Raw genomic sequence first — 24,649 nt, 5'->3', positions numbered from 1 at the left:
GAGTTATGAAAAGGATTAGGGAATGAGGTAACACATTTCAACCAATCTTACATATGCAGCAGTTTCTACAGCTATTGGGGCTGCAAAAAGTGGCAACATGGGAACTCCGTTTTTACCTACATTCATCTATTGACTCTCTATTCAGCAAAAGTAATATTTTCATAATTCCTGCCACACTGAAATGACTGACAGGTGAAGTGTCACTCATGTGTATCTCTCTCCCAATGTTAAAAAAAATTGATACCTTGGGAAATAACCTTGTTCTGCAGAGCTTCATATTCGGAAAGTGAGATCCTGACAGTTTTGGGATGTCAGACACGTTTCAGCCCTTGTGCCCAATTATGGGATAAGTGTTCTGCTTAAGAGATGCGTAGACCACTAGTAAATAATGTTCAGTAGACTTCCAAGACATAAGAGCTTTATACTTGCAGCTCACTGAGCATGACACCAGCACCCAACCAGAGGCAAATCAGAATGCAACATTCAGAACAAATGATCACACAATATATCCGACTCCAGTCTGCAGTGGAAACCCCATAATCACATGTTGAGGCACTCCTGGACTGTGGATAGTGCTATGAAGCAAAACCAATGGCAGATGGTGCACTAGACAGACGCCACAAACATACCTGTGGTCCGGGGACCCCTGGGGGTCTGCAAAGCCTCCTCAAGGGGTTTGTGACTGCTCAGAAAATTAACTAATATAGACAGATTAAAAAGTGTAAATAAATAAGTGGCAAAATGTATAATTGAAAATGTTTAAACACACTGTAACTGTCAATGAATTTGAAATTGGAGGCTAATGATTAAATTAGTTTCCTCAACTAAACTGATTCATGGGAGCAGTGCAGGTGTATCAAACAGAAAATAGCAAGAACGATGTGTGGCTTCAATTGAATTTAGGAAAGCTCCAACCTTCCTATTAAATGCAATGTTGTTTTTAATTGAATTGTTTGTAAATTAAATAAATTGTGTAATCATTTGTGCATGTGTTTGACGGAATGCTTCATTCTGTATTTTTGGTGTATTGTTTTGCGGTTCAAATCATCGACAATGTATATGCCTGGGTTCTCAGTGGGGGGGGGTGGTCCTTGGATTCCAATAATGATTCAGTAAGGGTCCCGGGTTCCAATAATAATGAAATAACGCCAACATCAACGACGTCCCACCCTCCCAGAAACTCTGCGACGACCTCTCCACCTTCTTCCACCAGAAAATCGCAGCCATCCACGACAGTTTCAACACCGCTCCTCCGCCAGACCCCACCCCTGACGACGACGCCCACGCCTGCCGCCTCACCGTCTGGACCCAAGTGGACGACGCCGAAACCCTAACAACCATGAATTCCATCCACTCAGGCTCTCCCACGGACCCATGCCCACATCACGCATTCAACAAAGCCGACGCCACCATCGCCCCCATACTCCGCAAGATCATCAACCTCTCCTTCAACACCGCCACCTTCCCGGACAGCTGGAAGCACGCAGAAATCCAACCCCTCCTCAAGAAACCCAAGGCTGACCCCAACGATCTCAAAAACTTCTGACCGATCTCTCTCCTCCCTTTTCCAGCGAAAGTCATCGAGAAGATCGCCAACGCACAGCTCGCCCACTTCCTAGAAGCCAACTCCATCCTAGACCCCTCTCAATCTGGATTCAGACGAAACCACAGTACCGAGACCGCACTCCTCGCCGCCACTGATGACATCAGACAACAAATAGACAACGGCGAAACCTCAGCCCTCATCCTCCTCGACCTATCAGCCGCCTTCGACACAGTCTGCCACCGCACCCTACTGGCCCGTCTCCACGAAGCCGGCATCCAAGACAAAGCCCTCAACTGGATCTCATCCTTCCTCTCCGACAGAACCCAGAGAGTCCGGCTCTCCCCCTTCCGCTCCAAAGCCACCAACCTCATCTGCGGCGTCCCCCAAGGCTCCTCTCTCAGTCCAACGTTGTTCAACGTCTACATGGCCCCCCTTGCAAAAGTGGCCCGTCAACACAACCTCAGCATCATCTCCTACGCCGACGACACCCAGCTCGTCCTCTCCCTGACCAAAGACCCTCTCACCGCCAAAACCAACCTCCACGAGGGACTAAAATCCATCGCCGAGTGGATGAACAACAGCCGCCTGAAGCTCAACTCCGACAAGACGGAAGTCCTCATCCTCGGACGCTCCCCCTCGGCCTGGAACGACTCCTGGTGGCCCACTGCACTCGGACCCCCACCCACCCCAGCCAACCACGCAAGAAACCTCGGATTCATCCTCGACTCCGCTCTCACCATGTCCAAACAGGTCAACGCCGACTCCTCTTCCTGTTACAACACCCTCCGAATGCTCCGCAGAATCTTCAAGTGGATTCCAATAGGAACCAGAAAGACGGTAACTCAAGCCCTCGTCAGTAGCAGACTTGACTACGGCAACGCACTCTACACAGGCATCCCAACAAAAGACATCAAACGACTCCAGCGCATCCAGAACGCATCCGCCCGCCTGATCCTCGACATACCCCGCCGATGCCACATCTCCCCCCACCTGAAAGACCTCCACTGGCTCCCCATAGAAAAAAGGATCACCTTCAAACTCCTCATCCACGCTCACAAGGCTCTACACGACACCGGACCCACTTACCTCAACACCAGACTCAACTTTTACGTCCCCACACGTCAACTCCGCTCTGCCAACCTCGCCCTCGCCATCGTCCCCCGAATCCAGCGCAAGACCTCTGGCGGCAGATCCTTCTCCTTTCCTCGCCGCCAAGACCTGGAACTCTCTCCCCACCTCGCCACGCCAGACCCAGGACCTCCTCACCTTCAGGAGACTCCTCAAGACTTGGCTCTTCGAACGCTAGCAGCTCCCCCCCCCCTTCAGTGCCTCGAAACCCTGACGGGTACATAGTGCGCTTAATAAGTTCTCTGATTGATTGATTGATTAACATATATTGCATAATCTTCAGAATTGTACTGAAATTCGCGGCCCCTCTGTAGTTTGCTTCCGTTTATATTGGCTGTGCTTAAAAGTAATTACAGTTGTAACGTCTTATATTTTGTCTGTGATCATAGAAAAAAAGAAAAATATATAAACCATTTTTACTTGCAGTTTTGCTGCCTAAACCGCATTAACTCTCCCGGTAACGTTGGATAACGCCTTACAAAAGTAAACTTTAATTCAGTTCCCCACATAAACACTAGATGGCGCTCTAACACAATCCATCTTTTTCTGGTATATTAATGTACAAAAGCGTGGTGCTGATTTCAATACAAGTCGCTTGTAAAGTTTGTAATTGTTACATCGGATAGCTAGAATTTTTTTTCAAATGAATAAAACAACTGGGGATACGCGTTCCTAAAAAGTAGGGGAAAACTTGGGGTGAACAAACATTTCTATTCTGGTTGTCCATTTAAAAAGAGGTACATTACAGCTGCCCAGGACAAACAGTTTGTCCTAACTTGTGCCAGGTGTGACGTAGCTGCAAAGGAGCTGCGCTCCGGGCTCAGTCGCCAACTCGCACTGTTCGCCCGCCCTATTTACTGTTCCTGCCTTCCTGTGGGAAGGGTCTGGGATCTCTGTTTGTGCTCCAATGAGTCACTGTAGGGAAAGGGCGGGAGCGGAAGTGGATTGGGCAGCTGAGGGGGAAGGCTGCTGGAGTTTGTTCTCGCTCGTAATTCCTCGGTGTGCTTCTGCAGTCAGGCACTTTTATGTCTGGCCTAGTAACTTGAGCTCGCAAATCAGCTTCATGTAATAAACATGCATTTGCAATGTAATGGGTCTCGCAGATTTCGAACGCGTTAATTGTCATATATTGACAACAGTGCCCACGAAAAAAAAAAAAAAAAAAAAAACGAGTGGAAGCAGACACGACGACTTGATAAAATGAAGTTAGCTTTACAAAATAAAACTTTGCAATTGTGTTTGTCTGCTGGGCACGTTTCTGCCGGTCACAAGCCTTCAGTTTGCGGGGCACTGGAAGTTAGAAGAAAATAGTACCTGATGACGTTGGGAGCAGCGGACGGGCACTAATTAAGTTGACTCAACTAGTGCTTGATCCCTACGCCTCACAGAGGAACGGAAATGATGCCAGACGTCTTGACAAATTACAAGGCTGTAAAGAAGAGTCCCAAGCAAACCGGCAAACGGTGAGCGACAGGCGGGCTCCAAGCCTCTTACTGAACACAAGAGCGTCTCGCAGACGAGACGCAAGCTCAAGCGCATGCACTCGCAGACTCAACCCTAAAAATACACCATTCACAAATAAAAGTACACACACAGACACATACCACCCCACCCTGCACCCCGAGGATGTGGCACTATGGCCAGAACTGCCAACTTGGGAAGTGGGAAACCAGGTTCAAGTGTCAGCATCGGCTGAACATCCTGTGGTTCTGGGCAAATCACTTAGGGGGTCATTCCGACCCTGGCGGTCATGGACCGCCAGGGCCAACGACCGCGGAAGCACCGCCAACAGGCTGGCGGTGCTTCCATGGGCATTCTGACTGCGGCGGTACAGCCGCGGTCAGAAACGGGAAACCGGCGGTGTCCCGCCGGTTTCCCGCTGCCCCAGGGAATCCTCCACGGCGGCGCTGCAAGCAGCGCCGCCATAGGGATTCCGACCCCCTTCCCGCCAGCCTGGTTCTGGCGGTTTTCACCGCCAGAACCTGGCTGGCGGGAACGGGTGTCTGGGGGCCCCTGCAGTGCCCATGCCATTGGCATGGGCACTGCAGGGGCCCCCTAACAGGGCCCCACATAGATTTTCAGTGTCTGCGTGGCAGACACTGAAAATCGCGATGGGAGCAACTGCACCCGTCGCACCCCTTCCACTCCGCCGGCTCCATTCGGAGCCAGCATCCTCGTGGAAGGGGGTTTCCCGCTGGGCGGGCGGGCGGCCTTCTGGCGGTCGCCCGCCAGCCCAGCGGGAAACTCAGAATGACCACCGCGGTCATTTGACCGCGGTGCGGTCATTCGGCGGCTCCCGCCGGGCGTGCGGTTACCGCCGCCGGCGGGTGTCAGAATGAGCCCCTTAATTTCCCCATGTCTACAAAAATGAATGTGTCCTTGTGTAGTGTAACTGGTGTTTATGTAAAGCGCTCTAATACGTTCTGGTGGATTTTGTGCTTTATGAAACAATTAAAAAATATCAGCAAACAAGACCACAGAACTTTGGTATGTATCTATGTATGTGGTATTTCTATAGCACAAACGTACCCAAAAGACAGCAAGCATAAAGTCAACGAGTGGCGAGGTAGCTAGTTTGTGGACTATTAATGCACTGTGATATAGGCCCTCATTACAACCCTGGCCGACGGGGGAGAAGTGGCGGTAATACCGCCAACAGGCCGGCGGAAAAAAAATTGAATTATGACCATGGTGGTTACCGCCATGGTCATCCGCCACTTCTCCACTCCGACTGCCAGGGCGGTGACGACCGCTGGGCTGGAGACTTCGGTCTCCAGCCCCGCGGCTGTCACCAGACCGCCGGCGGTATCACGACCCTGCATACCGCCATGGATTTCGGGTGGTTTGGAACCGCCACTAAATCCATGGCGGTAGGCACTATCAGTGCCAGGGAATTCCTTCCCTGGCACTGATAGGGGTCTCCCCCACCCCGCGCCCCCACCCCAAGTCCTCCCCCCAGACCCCCTCACCCCCCTGCCAACTCCCAAAGGTGGCAGGACCCCCCTCCCCACTCCTACCCCCAACATGCACAGACACACACCCCCTCCCCACCTCTACCCCCACCCCCAACATGCACAGACACCCCCCCTACACATACACTGCAACAACACATACCTGCATACATACACACAGACCGACCCGCACACATTTCCCATACACACAACACCCCCGCATGCATACACGCACTCACACACACCCTCTACATACTCACACGTACACCCCCATGCACGCACACAACACACAACACCCTCCCACCCCCCTCTCCTAACGGGCGATCAACTTACCTTGTCCTTTGATCCTCCGGGAGGGGATGGGATCCATGGGGGCTGCTCCACTGCCAGCTCCCCGTCACCAGAACACCGCCACACCGAATCATGGAACGTGATTCAGTGGGCGGTGTTCTGATGACGGGGCGGTGGAGGTGGAGCGACCTCCACTTCCCCACCGACCACCAGTATGGCTGCTGGCGGCCCTCCGTCCGAAAAAGGACGGAGGGCTTCCAGCAGTCACAATACGCCGCACGGAAAACTGCCTGCACTGGCGGTCTTCAGCACGGCGGTTCCTCGGCGGTCTTTGAAAAAGACTGCCGAGGTCGAAATGAGGGCCATAGTGTTTTAAAGAGGTGCATCTTTAATTCTTTCTTAAATTGGAGCAGTGCTGGGGTGGTTCTGGTGGACACAGGGTTGTTGTTCCAAATCCTGGGTGCATGGATGAAAATGTCCTGCTTTTTTCTTTTTTTAACACTTCTTAGTCTGCAAGTGGTCCTGGCTGCAGAGGTGTTGGGAATCACCAGAGAGGGTGAGATTGTCTGCAAGCTAAGCAGGAGTGCTGGCAGTGATAGCTTCCTATATGATGCAGATGGTTTTGAAGATGGTGCAAGCCGACAAGGGGAGCCAATGAATTTCCATTGGGATAGGGGTGATATGATCATATTTCTTCAGGCCCTTCATGAGACATGCTGCATTGTGTAGGATGCCCTGTAGGGGTGCTAGTCTACAGCCTTGGAAGCCAGGGAGCAGAGCGTTATCACTAACCAGCAGCAACAGTACAAGGGCATGAACTGTAGTTCTGAAGTTGCTTTCTGGGAGAAATAGTTTCACTTCCTTTTAGAAGACAGAGCTGGTACCAGGCCTTGTATCTGTTTGGGCAATATTTTCCTTGAGGGTCAGCTTGGTGCCCAGGGTGATTCCAAGAGGCTTAGCATTCAGTGACAGGTGGGGTTCAAAACCATCAAGGGTCACGTCACTGAACAAGGATTTTACTGGGTCTTATTTGTTGTTCTCGGCAAATAACAGGAATTCTCTTTCAATTGGATTGAGCTTCAGTTAGGCACCAGACATCCAGGTCTGGATTAGCTGTAGGCAGTGTTTGAGGCAACTGCTGCAAGGCAGCGCAGAGTTTTGTCTCCTAAAACTTCTGCACTTCAAAAAAGATTGTTCTGTGACTCAATAATTTTCAGGTAGCCTAACAAGACGTTTGAGCTCACTTCCACCATCTTTACATACGACGCCCTGTCAAATTATGTTTAAAAAAGCCAAGAAATGAAATTCCTCCTGTTTCAGAGGCACTTTGAATTCTGTCCTTTTTTCCTCTGATCTATGTAAATAGGCACTACTTGTTCATTACCTTGGCACAGTATCTCTTGATTCAACAAAGTACCTATAGGATTTGACCCAAACTTCCATTGCTTTGCCCTATATCCTCATTACCACTCTTGAGAAGTTCTACATGTTTTTTGGCATATTTCCTTTGCTCTCATGCTCCCTAAGCTAGTCTTCTTTACAGTATCCCCCTTATCGCTCAACCAGATTGATGTTTTCATCAGAGTTTCTGTTCCTATGCAGATCCTATCCTTCTATTTTTAGCTCTTGCCTTTAATGTCTAAACATTGAAAAAGTTTCCTACACTAAGGCCCTCATTACGTCCCTGGCTGGCGGTACCTTTCCCCGAAATATGACATTGGCGGTTTGGCTCAAACCAAACTGCCAATGTACCACTCCGCCCACCAGGGCGGTAACAGCCGCTGGGCTGGAGACTTCGGTCTCCAGCCAGGCGGCCATCACTGTCCCACCCTCTGGATTAGGACCCCGCCTACCGACATGGTTTTCGTGGCAATCTTACTGACACGAAAACCATGGCAGTAGGCACTATCAGTGCCAGGGAGCCCCTTCCCTGACTCTGATAGGGGTCTCCCCCGCCCACTCCCTCTCCCCAGAGTCCATCCCTACCCTTCCCCTCCCACCCCCACCGACATACACACACCTACACGCACAGACATACACACGTATACACACACCTATACCCATATTCACCCATGCATGCATACATTCATTCACACACACATCAACACACACTGACATACATCCTAGCGCACACGCATTCACACCACACAACATACATGCACACTCACACCCATTCATGCACACACGCATTCGAAACGCCCGCACCCACATGCACACACACAAAAACATACATACACCCCCACACACACACACACACACACTCAACACCCCCCCACTCCCCTCCCCTGTCAGAGCACCCAACTTACCTGCTTGCAGGGGATCCTCCGGAAGGAGGCGGAACGCGGCGCCAGCAGCAGCGTCCGCCAGCAGAACACTGCCAGGGCGTATCATGGGTCATGATACGGTCGTTGACGGTCTACTGGCGTGGCGCTGCTGCTGGCAGCAGTGCCACCATACCACTGTCCGCCGCCATGACCGTAGCTGGAATTCCGCCAGCCTTCTGGCAGAATTCCAGCTACGGTCATAATATGGCAGACGGTAGGGAGCCACGGCGATGGTCTTTTGGCAGCCGCCGCCGTGGCGGTAAGCGGCATTTACCGCCTAGGTCATAATGAGGGCCTAAGTTTTTACTGTGCTTTTATGGCTTTATGCATATATTAGTGAGTTTGTTTGCCTCTCTGGTATTTTCCCAAAGGACCTGTGCTTTAAAGGATATTATGTTTTTGTTGTAGTTGTTCGTGTCCCAATGTACAACTTGACTGATTTGAATGCAAAGCACTAAATACAATCATGCAAATAAAATGCAAATAAATAATGGAGATGCTTTATGTCAGCTCGTTTTATTCTTTAGTTGGTTTAACAATCACTCACATTTTTCTTCCTCCCACCACATCATACAGCACAGGGCAGCGTGTCGGCCCACTACAGCCACCGGCTCTCTTGCACCATGAATGATGGTATTTTGCCCAATCACATGTAAAACATTGTCAGAAGAGAAGTGCACTCCAGGGTCTGGGTGAGGTGCCAATGTTTTACTTTGTCATTGCTGTTTCCTTTCTAGCCTGCATCAGTTTTTATTTTTAGTTATTCTTGTGCTTAGAAATTATATCTTCAGGTTACTGTAATTCAAAGCGAATAGATTCTCCCTGTGCGCCAACAAGAATCTCATTTTGCAGTGATGTACATTAAAACTGGCAAGGGTTTCTATATCTGGTCATGTTCACTTATCTGCTAGGAAGAAACAACATTATTATATTTAAATCATGGGAAATGGTGACTTATTTGTATTTAGCATTCTATTGTAAGCAAATGGTCACCAAATTTAGGCAGTTGCTTATTTTCTTTTTTTTCTTTTTGTGGAATATCCTTAAAGTAAAGAAAATAGTAAGAATTGAGCCGCACTACCAGCTTGCCAAGACCAGATATGCTGGCTTTTCCAATGCATATTTTGTTTAGCTGCAATACATTTCTTTCTATGCAGCTTCTGTTATACATCTTGAGAACCGATTTGCCCCTGACTTTTATTCATTCATTTATCTATACATGCTTTTTAATTGATTGGTTAATGATTTCTAAGACACAATCAAGTGCAGCCTGGCCTTTTAGGATTTTTAATTTGTTTATTAATTCACACATTCATTTGTGGTTTTGTCCAGGCTGCTTTACTTGTGTCCTAGAGATTACGCTGTCACACGGTTACTGTGCTTCACTAGGGTCCTACTGTTTATGCTGTTACTGAGGTTCACCTGTGTCATACTGTATGTGTGGTCAGAACATAGGCTAATGGCAGAACATACACTAGGGCGCATGTGAAGCACAGTAACAGAGTGACAGCACATACACTAACAGCAATTTATATATTGGCCGGTGGAGGGTAAGTCCAGCAGGGCGATGGAGTAAATTATTCTGTTGCTTTTACCGAGTACCCGCCCACCACATTTAGAAATGACTGCTACCCGGTGGTCATGTCTCAAGCATTAGCTGGAACCTCCATCACAAAGGTTCCTGTCAATGCCTTTTCAAGTTTGACGCACAGCTCTGTCGGTCAAATGTATTTATTTTATTTGCAAGAAGAAAATCCCAAAGCAGGATTTTATTTTTGAAAAAAATAAAATAATAATGCCTCCCTCGCCAGGGGAGTTACACCAAATGTCCACCCACATTTGAATCAGGCAGGGGGAATATTATGGTTGCGGTAAAGATGCTCTATCCCATGTATAGACCGGGTATCCTTACCACCAACATATAAACCAGCCCGTTGGCACAAGTGAAGCACAGTCACAGAATGACAGCACATAAACTAGGTCACAGGTGTAGTGCAGTAACAGTGACGGCACATACAGTAGGACACAGGTGAATTACACTAACAGTGACAGCACATACAGTAGGACACAGGGGAAGCGCAGTAACAGTGACGGCACATACAGCAGGACACAGATGAAGCGCAGTAACAGTGACGGCACATACAGTAGGACACAGGGGAAGCGCAGTAACAGTGACGGCACATACAGTAGGAGACAGAGGAAGCGCAGTAACAGTGACGGCACATACAGCAGGACACAGGGGAAGCGCAGTAACAGTGACGGCACATACAGCAGGACACAGGGGAAGTGCAGTAACAGTGACTACACATACAGTAGGACACAGGTGAATTACACTAACAGTGATGGCACATACAGTAGGACACAGGTGAAGCGCAGTAACAGTGACGGCACATACAGTAGAACACAGGGGAAGCGCAGTAACAGTGACGGCACATACAGTAGGAAGCGCAGTAACAGTGACGGCTCATACAGAAGGACACAGGGGAAGCGCAGTAACAGTGACGGCACATACTGTAGGACACAGGGGAAGTGCAGTAACAGTGACAGCACATACTGTAGGACACAGGGGAAGCGCAGTAACAGTGACGACACATACAGCAGGACACTGGGGAAGCGCAGTAACAGTGACAGCACATACAGTAGGACACAGGGGAAGCTCAGTAACAGTGACGCCACATACAGTAGGACACAGGGGAAGCGCAGTAACAGTGACGACACATACTGTAGGACACAGGGGAAGCGCAGTAACAGTGACGACACATACTGTAGGACACAGAGGAAGTGCAGTAACAGTGACGGCACATACAGCAGGACACAGGGGAAGCGCAGTAACAGTGACGGCACATACAGCAGGACACTGGGGAAGCGCAGTAACAGTGACGGCACATACAGCAGGACACAGGGGAAGCGCAGTGACAGCACATACAGTAGGACACAGGGGAAGCGCAGTAACAGTGACAACACATACTGTAGGACACAGGGGAAGCGCAGTAACAGTGACGACACATACAGCAGGACACTGGGGAAGTGCAGTAACAGTGACAGCACATACAGTAGGACACTGGGGAAGCTCAGTAACAGTGACGGCACATACAGTAGGACACAGGGGAAGCGCAGTAACAGTCACGACACATACTGTAGGACACAGGGGAAGCGTAGTAGCAGTGACGACACATACTGTAGGACACAGGGAAAGCGCAGTAACAGTGACGGCACATACAGCAGGATACATGTGAAGCGCAGTAACAGTGACGGCACATACAGCAGGACACTGGGGAAGCGCAGTAACAGTGACGGCACATACAGTAGGACACAGTGTGAAGGGCAGTAAGAGTGACGGCACATACTGTAGGACACTCGGGAAGCGCAGTAACAGTGACGGCACATACAGTAGGACACAGGTGAAGCGCAGTAACAGTGACAGCACATGCAGCAGGACACAGAGGAAGCGCAGTAACAGTGATGGCACATACAGTAGGACACAGGGGAAGCGCAGTAACAGTGACGGCACATACAGTAGGACACAGAGGAAGCGCAGTGATGGCACAGACAGCAGGACACCGGGGAAGCGCAGTGACGGCATATAAGGAAATGCCTCCTTGGCATGGTTACCCCCTGACTTTTTGCCTTTGCTGATGCTAAGTTATGATTTGAAAGTGTGCTGAGGCCTGCTAACCAGGCCCCAGCACCAGTGTTCTTTCCCTAACCTGTACTTTTGTTTCCACAATTGGCACACCCTGGCATCCAGGTAAGTCCCTTGTAACTGGTACCCCTGGTACCAAGGGCCCTGATGCCAGGGAAGGTCTCTAAGGGCTGCAGCATGTCTTATGCCACCCTGGGGACCCCTCACTCAGCACAGACACACTGCTTGCCAGCTTGTGCGTGCTAGTGGGGAGAAAAAGACTACGTCGACATGGCTCTCCCCTCAGGGTGCCATGACAACCTCACACTGCCTATAGGTATAGGTAAGTCACCCCTCTAGCAGGCCTTACAGCCCTAAGGCAGGGTGCACTATACTATAGGTGAGGGCATAAGTGCATGAGCACTATCCCCCTTCAGTGTCTAAGCAAAACCTTAGACATTGTAAGTGCAGGCTAGCCATAAGAGTGTATGGTCTGGGAGTCTGTCATGCACGAACTCCACAGCACCATAATGGCTACACTGAAAACTGGGAAGTTTGGTATCAAACTTCTCAGCACAATAAATGCACACTGATGCCAGTGTACATTTTATTGTAACATACACCCCAGAGGGCACCTTAGAGGTGCCCCCTGAAACCTTAACCAACTACCCGTGTAGGCTGACTGGTTTTAGCAGCCTGCCACACACCAGACATGTTGCTGGCCACATGGGGAGAGTGCCTTTGTCACTCTGTGGCTAGTAACAAAGCCTGTACTGGGTGGAGAAGCTTATCACCTCCCCCTGCAGGAACTGTAACACCTAGCGGTGAGCCTCAAAGGCTCACCCCCTTTGTTACAGCACCCCAGGGCACTCCAGCTAGTGGAGTTGCCCGCCCCCTCCGGCCATGGCCCCACTTTTGGCGGCAAGGCCGGAGGAGATAATGAGAACAACAAGGAGGAGTCACTGGCCAGTCAGGACAGCCGCTAAGGTGTCCTGAGCTGAGGTGACTCTGACTTTTAGAAATCCTCCATCTTGCAGATGGAGGATTCCCCCAATAGGGATAGGGATGTGCACCCCTCCCCTCAGGGAGGAGGCACAAAGAGGGTGTAGCGACCCTCAGGGCTAGTAGCCATTGGCTACTAACCCCCCAGACCTAAACACACCCCTAAATTCAGTATTTAGGGGCTCCCCAGAACCTAGGAACTCAGATTCCTGCAACCTAAGAAGAAGAGGACTGCTGAACTGAAAACCCTGCAGAGAAGACGGAGACACCAACTGCTTTGGCCCCAGCTCTACCGGCCTGTCTCCCCACTTCTAAAGACACTGCTCCAGCGACGCGTTCCCAGGGTCCAGCAACCTCTGAAGCCTCAGAGCACTACCCTGCATCTAGAAGGACCAAGAACTCCCGAGGACAGCAGCTCTGTTCCCCAAAGACTGCAACTTTGCAACAAAGAAGCAACTTTGAAACAACACACGTTTCCCGCCAGAAGCGTGAGACTTTGCACTCTGCACCCGACACCCCCGGCTCGACTTGTGGAGAACAAACACCACAGGGAGGACTCCCCGGCGACTACGAGACCGTGAGTAACCAGAGTTGACCCCCCTGAGCCCCCACAGCGACGCCTGCAGAGGGAATCCCGAGGCTCCCCCTGACCGCGACTGACTGCTTCAAAGACCCGATGCCTGGTAAAGACACTGCACCCGCAGCCCCCAGGACCTGAAGGATCCGACCTCCAGTGCAGGAGCGACCCCCAGGTGGCCCTCTCCCTTGCCTAGGTGGTGGCTACCCCGAGGAGCCCCCCCCCCCTTGCCTGCCTGCATCGCTGAAGAGACCCCTTGGTCTCCCATTGATTTCTATTGCGAACCAGACGCCTGTTTGTGCACTGCACCCGGCCGCCCCCGTGCCGCTGAGTGTGTACTTTTTGTGCTAACTTGTGTCCCCCCCGGTGCCCTACAAAACCCCCCTGGTCTGCCCTCCAAAGACGCGGTTACTTACCTGCTGGCAGACTGGACCCGGGGCACCCCCTTCTCCATTGAAGCCTAGGTGTTTTGGGCACCACTTTGACCTCTGCACCTGACCGGCCCTGAGCTGCTGGTGTGGTAACTTTGGGGTTGCTCTGAACCCCCAACGGTGGGCTACCTTGGACCCAAACTTGAATCCCGTAGGTGGTTTACTTACCTGCAAAAACTAACAAACACTTACCTCCCCCAGGAACTGTTGAAAATTGCACTGTGTCTAGTTTTAAAATAGCTATATGTCATTTATGTGAAAACTGTATATGCTATTTTTCTAATTCAAAGTTCCTAAAGTACCTACCTGAAATACCTTTCATTTGAGGTATTACTTGTAAATCTTGAACCGGTGGTTCTTAAAATAAACTAAGAAAAGATATTTTTCTATACAAAAACCTATTGGCCTGGAATTGTCTCTGAGTGTGTGTTCCTCATTTATTGCCTGTGTGTGTACAACAAATGCTTAACACTACTCCTCTGATAAGCCTACTGCTCACCACACTACCACAAAATAGAGCATTAGAATTATCTCTTTTTGCCACTATCTTACCTCTAAGGGGAACCCTTGGACTCTGTGTATGCTATTTCTTACTTTGAAATAGTACATACAGAGCCAACTTCCTACATTGGTGGATCAGCGGTGGGGTACAAGACTTTGCATTTGCTGGACTACTCAGCCAATACCTGATCAGACGACTAAATTCCAAAAATTGTCATTAGAAACTGATTTTTGAAATTTGAGCTATTTTTCAAAATTTTTAAAAGTCCTGCTAGGGCCTTGTGTTAGTCCCTGTTAGCATTTCTTTTAGAGTTTAAAAGTTTTGTAAAAGTTTGAAATAAGTTCTAGAGATAGTTTTAGATTCTTAAAAAGTATTCCAACTTTTAGAAACATAGGCCCTCATTCCGACCCTGGCGGTCCAAGACCGCCAGGGCCGCGGGCAACGGAAGCACCGCCAACAGGCTTGCGGTGCTTCATTGCCCATTCTGACCGCGGCGGTAAAGCTGCGGTCAGAAAAGGGGATCCGCCGGTTTCCCGCCGGATTTCCCCTGGCTGGGCTGAACCTCCATGGAAGCAGCGCCGCCATGGGGATTCCGACCCCCTTCCCGCCAGCCTGTTTCTGGCGGTTTTTACCGCCAGGAACAGGATGGCGGGAACGGGTGTTGTGGGGCCCCTGGGGGCCCATGCACTGCCCATGCCACTGGCATGGGCATTGCAAGGGCCCCCTAACAGGGCCCCAGCATGATTTTCACTGTCTGCATAGCAGACAGTGAAAATCGCGACGGGTGCTACTGCACCCGTCGCACACCTGCAACACCGCCGGCTCCATTCGGAGCCGGCTTCTGTGTTGCAGGCCCTTTCCCGCTGGGACGGCGGGCGCTCCCTTGGCGGGCGCCCGCCGGCCCAGCGGGAAAGTCAGAATGGCTCCCGCGGTCTTTTGACCGCGGGGCGGCCATTTGGCGGTTCCCGCCAGGCGGGCGGCGACCGCCGCCCGCCCGGGTCAGAATGGCCCCCATAATGTCTAATGCAGGTGAGAATGTGGTGGAACTCGACATCACCCCTTACCTCCATCTTAGGATGAGAGAGTTAAGGTCTCTCTGCAAATTACAAAATATTAAAGCTGGTTCAAACCCTACCAAATTACAGCTCCAGGAGCTTTTGGCAGAGTTTGCTAAAAACAACCCCTCTGAGGATGACCTCCCAGAGGAAGAAACTAGTGATGTGGAGGAAGTCCCACCTCTACTCCTAGTTAGGGAAATCAGGGCTCCTCAAACCCTGACTCCAAATGTGATAGTCAGAGATGCTGCTTCTCTCACAGGAGGGTCCAGCACCTCTGGAATCACTGAGGATAGCCTCAGTGAAGATGACCTACTGTTAGCCAGGATGGTCAAAAGATTGGCTTTAGAGAGACAGCTCCTAGCCATAGAAAAGGAAAGACAAGAGATGGGTTTTGGTCCCATCCATGGTGGCAGCAACATAAATAGGGTCAGAGATTCTCCTGACATGTTGAAAATCCCTAAAGGGATTGTAACTAAATATGAAGATGGTGATTACATCACTAAATGGTTCACAGCTTTTGAGAGAGCTTGTGCAACCAGAAAAGTAAACAGATCTCACTGGGGTGCTCTCCTTTGGGAAATGTTCACTGGAAAGTGTAGGGATAGACTCCTCACACTCTCTGGAAAAGATGCAGAGTCCTATGACCTCATGAAGGCTACCCTGATTTAGGGCTTTGGATTCTCCACTGAGGAGTATAGAATTAGGTTCAGAGGGGCTCAAAAATCCTCGAGCCAGACCTGGGTTGATTTTGTGGACTACTCAGTGAAAACACTGGATGGTTGGATTCAAGGCAGTGGTGTAAATGATTATGATGGGCTGTACAATATATTTGTGAAAGAACATCTGTTAGGTAATTGTTTCAATGATAAACTGCATCAGCATCTGGTAGACCTAGGACCAATTTCTCCCCAAGAATTGGGAAAGAAGGCGGACCATTGGGTCAAGACTAGGGTGACCAAGAATTCTACAGGGGGTGACCAAAAGAAAGGGGTCACAAAGACTCCCCAGGGGAAGAGTGTTGAGACATCCAAAGGGAAAAATAGTAAAGAGTCTTCTACAGGGCCCCAAAAACCTGCACAGGAGGGTGGGCCCAGAGCCTCTTCACAATCCAATTTTGGGTACAAGGGTAAAAACTTTGATCCCAAAAAGGCCTGGTGTCGTAGCTGTAATCAGCCTGGACACCAAACTGGAGACAAGGCCTGTCCCAAGAAAGGTTCCACTTCTAACTCTACTCCAGCTAACACTGGAATGGCCAGTCTCCAAGTGGGATCAACAGTGTGCCCAGAGCAAATCAGGGGTCACACTGAAGCTACATTAGTCTCTGAGGGTGGGGTGGATTTAGCCACACTGGCTGCCTGGCCCCCTAATATGCAAAAATACAGGCAGCAACTCTTAATTAATGGGACAAGTGTAGAAGGCCTGAGGGATACAGGTGCCAGTGTCACCATGGTGACAGAGAAACTGGTTTCCCCTGGTCAATACCTGGCTGGACAAACTTATCCAGTCACCAACGCTGACAATCAGACTAAAGTACATCCCATGGCTATGGTAACTTTAGAGTGGGGAGGGGTCAATGGCCTGAAACAGGTGGTGGTCTCCTCAAATATCCCTGTAGACTGTTTGCTTGGAAATGACCTGGAGTCCTCAGCATGGGCTGAGGTAGAACTAAAAACCCATGCAGCCATGCTGGGTATCCCTGAACTGGTGTGTGTCAAGACAAGGGCACAGTGCAAGGCTCAGGGTGAAAAAGTGGTGTTGGGGCCTGGAAAAAGGGCCCAACCCTCCAAGAGAAAAGGAAAGAAGACTGGGGAACCAGCTTCAACACAACAAGAAAAAGAGAACCTCTCTTCTCAGGAAGAAGTTCTGCCCTCTGAGGGAACTGAGCCCCTGGAGTTAGAACCTTATCAGGTTGAACTCCTAGGCCCAGGAGGACCCTGAAGGGAACAGTTGTGTAAGGGGCAAGAAACCTGTCCCTCTCTTGAAGGCCTTAGGCAGCAAGCTGCTGAAGAGTCCAAAGGAAAAATAACAGGAAAACATAGAGTCTATTGGGAAGATGGACTCCTTTACACTGAGGCAAGAGATCCCAAACCTGGTGCCACTAGGAGAGTGGTGGTGCCTCAGGAGTTTAGGGAGTTCATTCTAACCTTAGCTCATGACATTCCTCTTGCTGGGCATTTGGGACAGACCAAGACGTGGGAGAGACTAGTCAACCACTTCTATTGGCCCAACATGTCCCAGAAGGTCAAGGAGTTTTGTGTCTCCTGTACCACCTGTCAAGCCAGTGGTAAGACAGGTGGACACCCAAAGGCCCCCCTCATTCCACTTCCAGTGGTGGGGGTCCCCTTTGAAAGAGTGGGTGTGGACATAGTGGGTCCACTTGAACCTCCCACAGCCTCAGGGAACCAATACATACTAGTAGTAGTGGATCATGCTACTAGATACCCTGAAGCGATACCCCTTAGGTCGACTACTGCCCTTGCAGTAGCCAAAGCACTCATTGGTATTTTTACCAGAGTGGGATTTCCTAAGGAGGTGGTGTCTGACAGAGGTACGAACTTTATGTCAGCATACCTGAAACATATGTGGAATGAGTGTGGGGTGACTTACAAATTCACCACACCATACCATCCACAAACCAATGGTCTTGTTGAAAGGTTTAACAAGACATTGAAAGGCATGATCATGGGGCTCCCTGAAAAACTCAAAAGGAGATGGGATGTCCTCTTGCCATGTCTGCTTTTCGCCTACAGAGAGGTGCCTCAGAAGGGAGTAGGGTTTTCCCCCTTTGAACTTCTGTTTGGCCATCCTGTGAGGGGACCACTAGCTCTTGTGAAAGAAGGCTGGGAGAGACCTCTTCATGAGCCTAAACAAGATATAGTGGACTATGTACTAGGCCTACGTTCAAGGATGGCAGAGTATATGGAAAAGGCAAGTAAAAACCTTGAGGCCAGCCAACAGCTCCAGATGTTTTTGGTATGACCAAAAGGCTGCAATGGTTGAATTTCAGCCAGGGCAGAAAGTCTGGATTCTGGAGCCTGTGGCTCCCAGGGCACTTCAGGACAGATGGAGTGGCCCTTACACAGTGCTAGAGAAGAAGAGTCAGGTCACCTACCTGGTAGACCTAGGCACTAGCAGGACCCCCAAAAGGGTGATCCATGTGAACCGCCTCAAGCTCTTCCATGACAGGGCAGATGTGATTCTGTTGATGGTAACAGATGAGGACCAGGAAGCTGAGAGTGAACCTCTCCCTGATCTCCTCGCCACAGACCCTAAAGATGGTTCAGTTGATGGAGTGATCTATTCAGACACCCTCTCTGTCTGGCCAACAGCAATCTGACTGTAGGAAGGTCCTGCAACAGTTTGCTGAGCTCTTTTCCCTAACCCCTGGTCAGACACACCTGTGTACCCATGATGTGGACACAGGAGACAGCATGCCTGTCAAAAACAAAATATACAGACAGTCTGACCAAGTTAAGGAAAGCATCAAAGTGGAAGTCCACAAGATGCTGGAATTGGGAGTCATTGAGCACTCTGACAGCCCCTGGGCTATCCCAGTGGTCTTAGTCCCCACACCTCACACCAAAGATGGAAAGAGAGAGATGAGGTTTTGTGTGGACTACAGAGGACTTAATTCTGTCACCAAGACAGATGCCCATCCCATTCCAAGGGCAGATGAACTGATACACAAACTAGGTGCTGCCAAATACTTATGTACCTTTGACTTGTCAGCAGGGTACTGGCAACTCAAAATGGCACCAGGAGCAAAAGAAAAGACAGCATTCTCCACACCTGATGGGCATTATCAGTTCACTGTTATGCCCTTTGGTTTAAAGAATGCCCCTGCCACCTTCCAAAGGTTGGTGAATCAAGTCATTGCTGGCTTGGAGTCCTTTAGTGCAGCTTATCTTGACGATATTGCTGTCTTTAGCTCCAGCTGGCAGGATCACCTGGTCCACCTGAGGAAGGTTTTGAAGGCTCTGCAATCAGCAGGCCTCTCTATCAAGGCATCAAAATGCCAGATAGGGCACGGATCTGTGGTTTACTTGGGACACCTTGTAGGTGGAGGCCAAGTTCAGCCACTCCAGCCTAAGATCCAGACTATTCTGGACTGGGCAGCTCCAAAAACCCAGACTCAAGTCAGGGCATTCCTTGGCTTGACTGGGTACTACAGGAGGTTTGTGAAGGGGTATGGATCCATAGTGACAGCCCTCACAGAACTTACCTCCAAGAAAATGCCCAAGAAGGTAAACTGGACTGTAGAATGCCAACAGGCCTTTGACACCCTGGAACAAGCAATGTGCACAGCACCAGTTCTTAAAGCTCCAGATTACTCCAAGCAGTTCATTGTGCAGACCGATGCCTCTGAACATGGGATAGGGGCAGTTTTGTCCCAAACAAATGATGATGGCCTTGACCAGCCTGTTGCTTTCATCAGCAGGAGGTTACTCCCCAGGGAGCAGCGTTGGAGTGCCATTGAGAGGGAGGCCTTTGCTGTGGTTTGGTCCCTGAAGAAACTGAGACCATACCTCTTTGGTACTCACTTTGTAGTTCAAACTGACCACAGACCTCTCAGATGGCTGATGCAAATGAAAGGTGAAAATCCAAAACTGTTGAGGTGATCCATCTCCCTACAGGGAATGGACTTTATAGTGGAACACAGACCTGGGACTGCCCATGCCAATGCAGATGGCCTTTCCAGGTTCTTCCACTTAGAAAATGAAGACTCTCTTGGGAAAGGTTAGTCTCATCCTCTTTCGTTTGGGGGGGGGGGGGTTGTGTAAGGAAATGCCTCCTTGGCATGGTTACCCCCTGACTTTTTGCCTTTGCTGATGCTAAGTTATGTTTGAAAGTGTGCTGAGGCCTGCTAACCAGGCCCCAGCACCAGTGTTCTTTCCCTAACCTGTACTTTTGTTTCCACAATTGGCACACCCTGGCATCCAGGTAAGTCCCTTGTAACTGGTACCCCTGGTACCAAGGGCCCTGATGCCAGGGAAGGTCTCTAAGGGCTGCAGCATGTCTTATGCCACCCTGGGGACCCCTCACTCAGCACAGACACACTGCTTGCCAGCTTGTGCGTGCTAGTGGGGAGAAAAAAGACTAAGTCGACACGGCACTCCCCTCAGGGTGCCATGACAACCTCACACTGCCTATAGGTATAGGTAAGTCACCCCTCTAGCAGGCCTTACAGCCCTAAGGCAGGGTGCACTATACCATAGGTGAGGGCATGAGTGCATGAGCACTATGCCCCTACAGTGTCTAAGCAAAACCTTAGACATTGTAAGTGCAGGGTAGCCATAAGAGTATATGGTCTAGGAGTCTGTCATGCACGAACTCCACAGCACCATAATGGCTACACTGAAAACTGGGAAGTTTGGTATCAAACTTCTCAGCACAATAAATGCACACTGATGCCAGTGTACATTTTATTGTAACATACACCCCAGAGGGCACCTTAGAGGTGCCCCCTGAAACCTTAACCAACTACCCGTGTAGGCTGACTGGTTTTAGCAGCCTGCCACACACCAGACATGTTGCTGGCCACATGGGGAGAGTGCCTTTGTCACTCTGTGGCTAGTAACAAAGCCTGTACTGGGTGGAGATGCTTGTCACCTCCCCCTGCAGGAACTGTAACACCTAGCGGTGAGCCTCAAAGGCTCACCCCCTTTGTTACAGCACCCCAGGGCACTCCAGCTAGTGGAGTTGCCCGCTCCCTCCGGCCACGGCCCCACTTTTGGCGGCAAGGCCGGAGGAGATAATGAGAACAACAAGGAGGAGTCACTGGCCAGTCAGGACAGCCCCTAAGGTGTCCTGAGCTGAGGTGACTCTGACTTTTAGAAATCCTCCATCTTGCAGATGGAGGATTTCCCCCAATAGGGATAGGGATGTGCCCCCCTCCCCTCAGGGAGGAGGCACAAAGAGGGTGTAGCCACCCTCAGGGCTAGTAGCCATTGGATACTAACCCCCCAGACCTAAACACACCCCTAAATTCAGTATTTAGGGGCTCCCCAGAACCTAGGAACTCAGATTCCTGCAACCTAAGAAGAAGAGGACTGCTGAACTGAAAACCCTGCAGAGAAGACGGAGACACCAACTGCTTTGGCCCCAGCTCTACCGGCCAGTCTCCCCACTTCTAAAGACACTGCTCCAGCGACGCGTTCCCAGGGTCCAGCAACCTCTGAAGCCTCAGAGCACTACCCTGCATCTAGAAGGACCAAGAACTCCTGAGGACAGCGGCTCTGTTCCCCAAAGACTGCAACTTTGCAACAAAGAAGCAACTTTGAAACAACACGCGTTTCCCGCCGGAAGCGTGAGACTTTGCACTCTGCACCCGACGCCCCCGGCTCGACTTGTGGAGAACAAACACTACAGGGAGGCCTCCCCGGCGACTACGAGACCGTGAGTAACCAGAGTTGAGCCCCCACAGCGACGCCTGCAGAGGGAATCCCGAGGCTCCCCCTGACCGCGACTGCCTGCTTCAAAGACCAGACGCCTGGTAAAGACACTGCACCCGCAGCCCCCAGGACCTGAAGGATCCGACCTCCAGTGCAGGAGCAACCCCCAGGTGGCCCTCTCCCTTGCCCAGGTGGTGGCTACCCCGAGGAGCCCCCCCCTTGCCTGCCTGCATCGCTGAAGAGACCCCTTGGTCTCCCATTGATTTCTATTGCGAACCCGACGCCTGTTTGTGCACTGCACCCGGCCGCCCCCGTGCCGCTGAGGGTGTACTTTTTGTGCTAACTTGTGTCCCCCCCGGTGCCCTACAAAACCCCCCTGGTCTGCCCTCCGAAGACGCGGGTACTTATCTGTGGGCAGACTGGAACCAGGGCACCCCCTTCTCCATTGAAGCCTATGTGTTTTGGGCACCACTTTGACCTCTGCACCTGACCGGCCCTGAGCTGCTGGTGTGGTAACTTTGGGGTTGCTCTGAACCCCCAACGATGGGCTACCTTGGACCCAAACTTGAACCCCGTAGGTGGTTTACTTACCTGCAAAAACTAACAAACACTTACCTCCCCCAGGAACTGTTGAAAATTGCACTGTCTAGTTTTAAAATAGCTATATGTCATTTATGTGAAAACTGTATATGCTATTTTTCTAATTCAAAGTTCCTAAAGTACCTACCTGAAATACCTTTCATTTGAAGTATTACTTGTAAATCTTGAACCGGTGGTTCTTAAAATAAATTAAGAAAATATATTTTTCTATTCAAAAACCTATTGGCCTGGAATTGTCTCTGAGTGTGTGTTCCTCATTTATTGCCTGTGTGTGTACAACAAATGCTTAACACTACTCCTCTGATAAGCCTACTGCTCGACCACACTACCACAAAATAGAGCATTAGAATTTTATCTTTTTGCCACTATCTTACCTATTAGGGGAACCCTTGGACTCTGTGCATGCTATTTCTAACTTTGAAATAGTACATACAGAGCCAACTTCCTACACGGCACATACAGCAGGACACAGAGGAAGCGCAGTAACAGTGACGACACATACAGTAGAACACAGGTGAAACGCAGTAACAGTGACAGCACATACAACAGGACACAGAGGACGCGCAGTAACAGTGACGGCACATACAGTAGGACACAGGGGAAGCGCAGTAACAGTGACGGCACATACAATAGGACACAGGGGAAGCGCAGTAACAGTGACAGCACATGCAGTAGGACACAAGGGAAGTGCAGTAACAGTGACTGCACATACAGTAGGACACAGGGGAAGCTCAGTAACCGTGATGGCACATACAGTAGGACACAGGGGAAGCGCAGTAACAGTGACGGCACATACAGCAGGACACAGGTGAAGGGCAGTAACAGTGACAGCACATACAGTAGGACACAGGGGAAGCTCAGTAACCGTGATGGCACATACAGTAGGACACAGGGGAAGCGCAGTAACAGTGACGGCACATACAGCAGGACACAGAGGAAGCGCAGTAACAGTGACGGCACATACAGCAGGACACAGGGGAAGCGCAGTAACAGTGACGGCACATGCAGTAGGACACAAGGGAAGTGCAGTAACAGTGACTGCACATACAGTAGGACACAGGGGAAGCTCAGTAACCGTGATGGCACATACAGTAGGACACAGGGGAAGCGCAGTAACAGTGACGGCACATACAGCAGGACACAGGTGAAGGGCAGTAACAGTGACAGCACATACAGTAGGACACAGGGGAAGCTCAGTAACCGTGATGGCACATACAGTAGGACACAGGGGAAGCGCAGTAACAGTGACGGCACATACAGCAGGACACAGAGGAAGCGCAGTAACAGTGACGGCACATACAGCAGGACACAGGGGAAGCGCAGTAACAGTGACGGCACATACAGTAGGACACAGGGGAAGCGCAGTAACAGTGACGGCACATACAGCAGGACACAGGTGAAGGGCAGTAACAGTGACGGCACATACAGTAGGACACAGGGGAAGCGCAGTAACAGTGACGGCACATACAGTAGGACATAGAGGAAGCGCAGTAACAGTGACGGCACATACAGTAGGACACAGGTGAAGCGCAGTAACAGTGACAGCACATGCAGCAGGACACAGAGGAAGCGCAGTAACAGTGACGGCACATACAGTAGGACACAGGGGAAGCGCAGTAACAGTGACGGCACATACAGCAGGACACAGAGGAAGCGCAGTAACAGTGACGGCACATACAGTAGGACACAGAGGAAGCGCAGTAACAATGACGGCACATACAGCAGGACACAGGGGAAGCGCAGTAACAGTGACGGCACATACAGCAGGACACTGGGGAAGCGCAGTAACAGTGACGGCACATACAGCAGGACACAAGAGTGTCTAGTTCCGCTAAAGCTGCAGTGTTTCTGGCCATGTGCTGTCACCATTTGTGCCCACTGTCACAGTCGCAGAGTTGTAAAGGAGATGCTGGTTGCCAAACAGAGGAGAATTTAACTCGCATTTAAAACCAGACTTTTAAGATGTATACGAATAAACATGCATCATCCGGAATTATGACATCACATGTAAGCGTGCACAATTAAGCAATGATGCTTTATATTATTTTGAACCAGTTGCTCATCAATTCTAATGAACTATCTCCAAGCCCTTAGGGGCAGACATTATTGTTTTAGCGCAACACAGCGCAGCAACAAGACCTTATGCACTACATTCCATAAGGGGAGAAAGTAACACAGAGGCATATTTATTAATAACAATGGCCTACTGCTGCTGTCATCTCCTG

The 24,649-nt window shown here is 50.3% G+C and overlaps 1 protein-coding gene across 1 annotated transcript; it reads left to right on the top strand.

Moving 5' to 3' along the window:
- Positions 1-10,353: 10,353 nt before the first annotated feature.
- Positions 10,354-23,904, top strand: LOC138267053 (uncharacterized). Its single transcript, XM_069215901.1, has 2 exons — positions 10,354-11,567; positions 22,851-23,904. The coding sequence occupies exons 1-2, from the start codon at positions 10,354-10,356 to the stop codon at positions 23,902-23,904; spliced, it is 2,268 nt and encodes a 755-aa protein (XP_069072002.1).
- The last annotated feature ends 745 nt before the right edge of the window (positions 23,905-24,649 follow it).

The sequence above is a fragment of the Pleurodeles waltl genome, chromosome 12 (genome assembly GCF_031143425.1).
Source record: "Pleurodeles waltl isolate 20211129_DDA chromosome 12, aPleWal1.hap1.20221129, whole genome shotgun sequence".
NCBI classification, from domain to species: Eukaryota; Metazoa; Chordata; class Amphibia; order Caudata; family Salamandridae; genus Pleurodeles; species Pleurodeles waltl.
The sequence above is the reverse complement of the archived record's forward strand: the minus strand, read 5'-3'. Positions and strand labels throughout refer to the sequence as shown.

Excerpts from the sequence above, each read along its gene's own strand:
- LOC138267053 (XM_069215901.1), top strand. The coding sequence starts at position 10,354 with ATGAAGCGCAGTAACAGTGACGGCACATACAGTAGGACACAGGGGAAG. Across the intron at positions 11,568-22,850 it reads AGGACACAGTGTGAAGGGCA|TACATACAGAGCCAACTTCC; the intron begins GTAAGAGTGACG and ends ACTTTGAAATAG.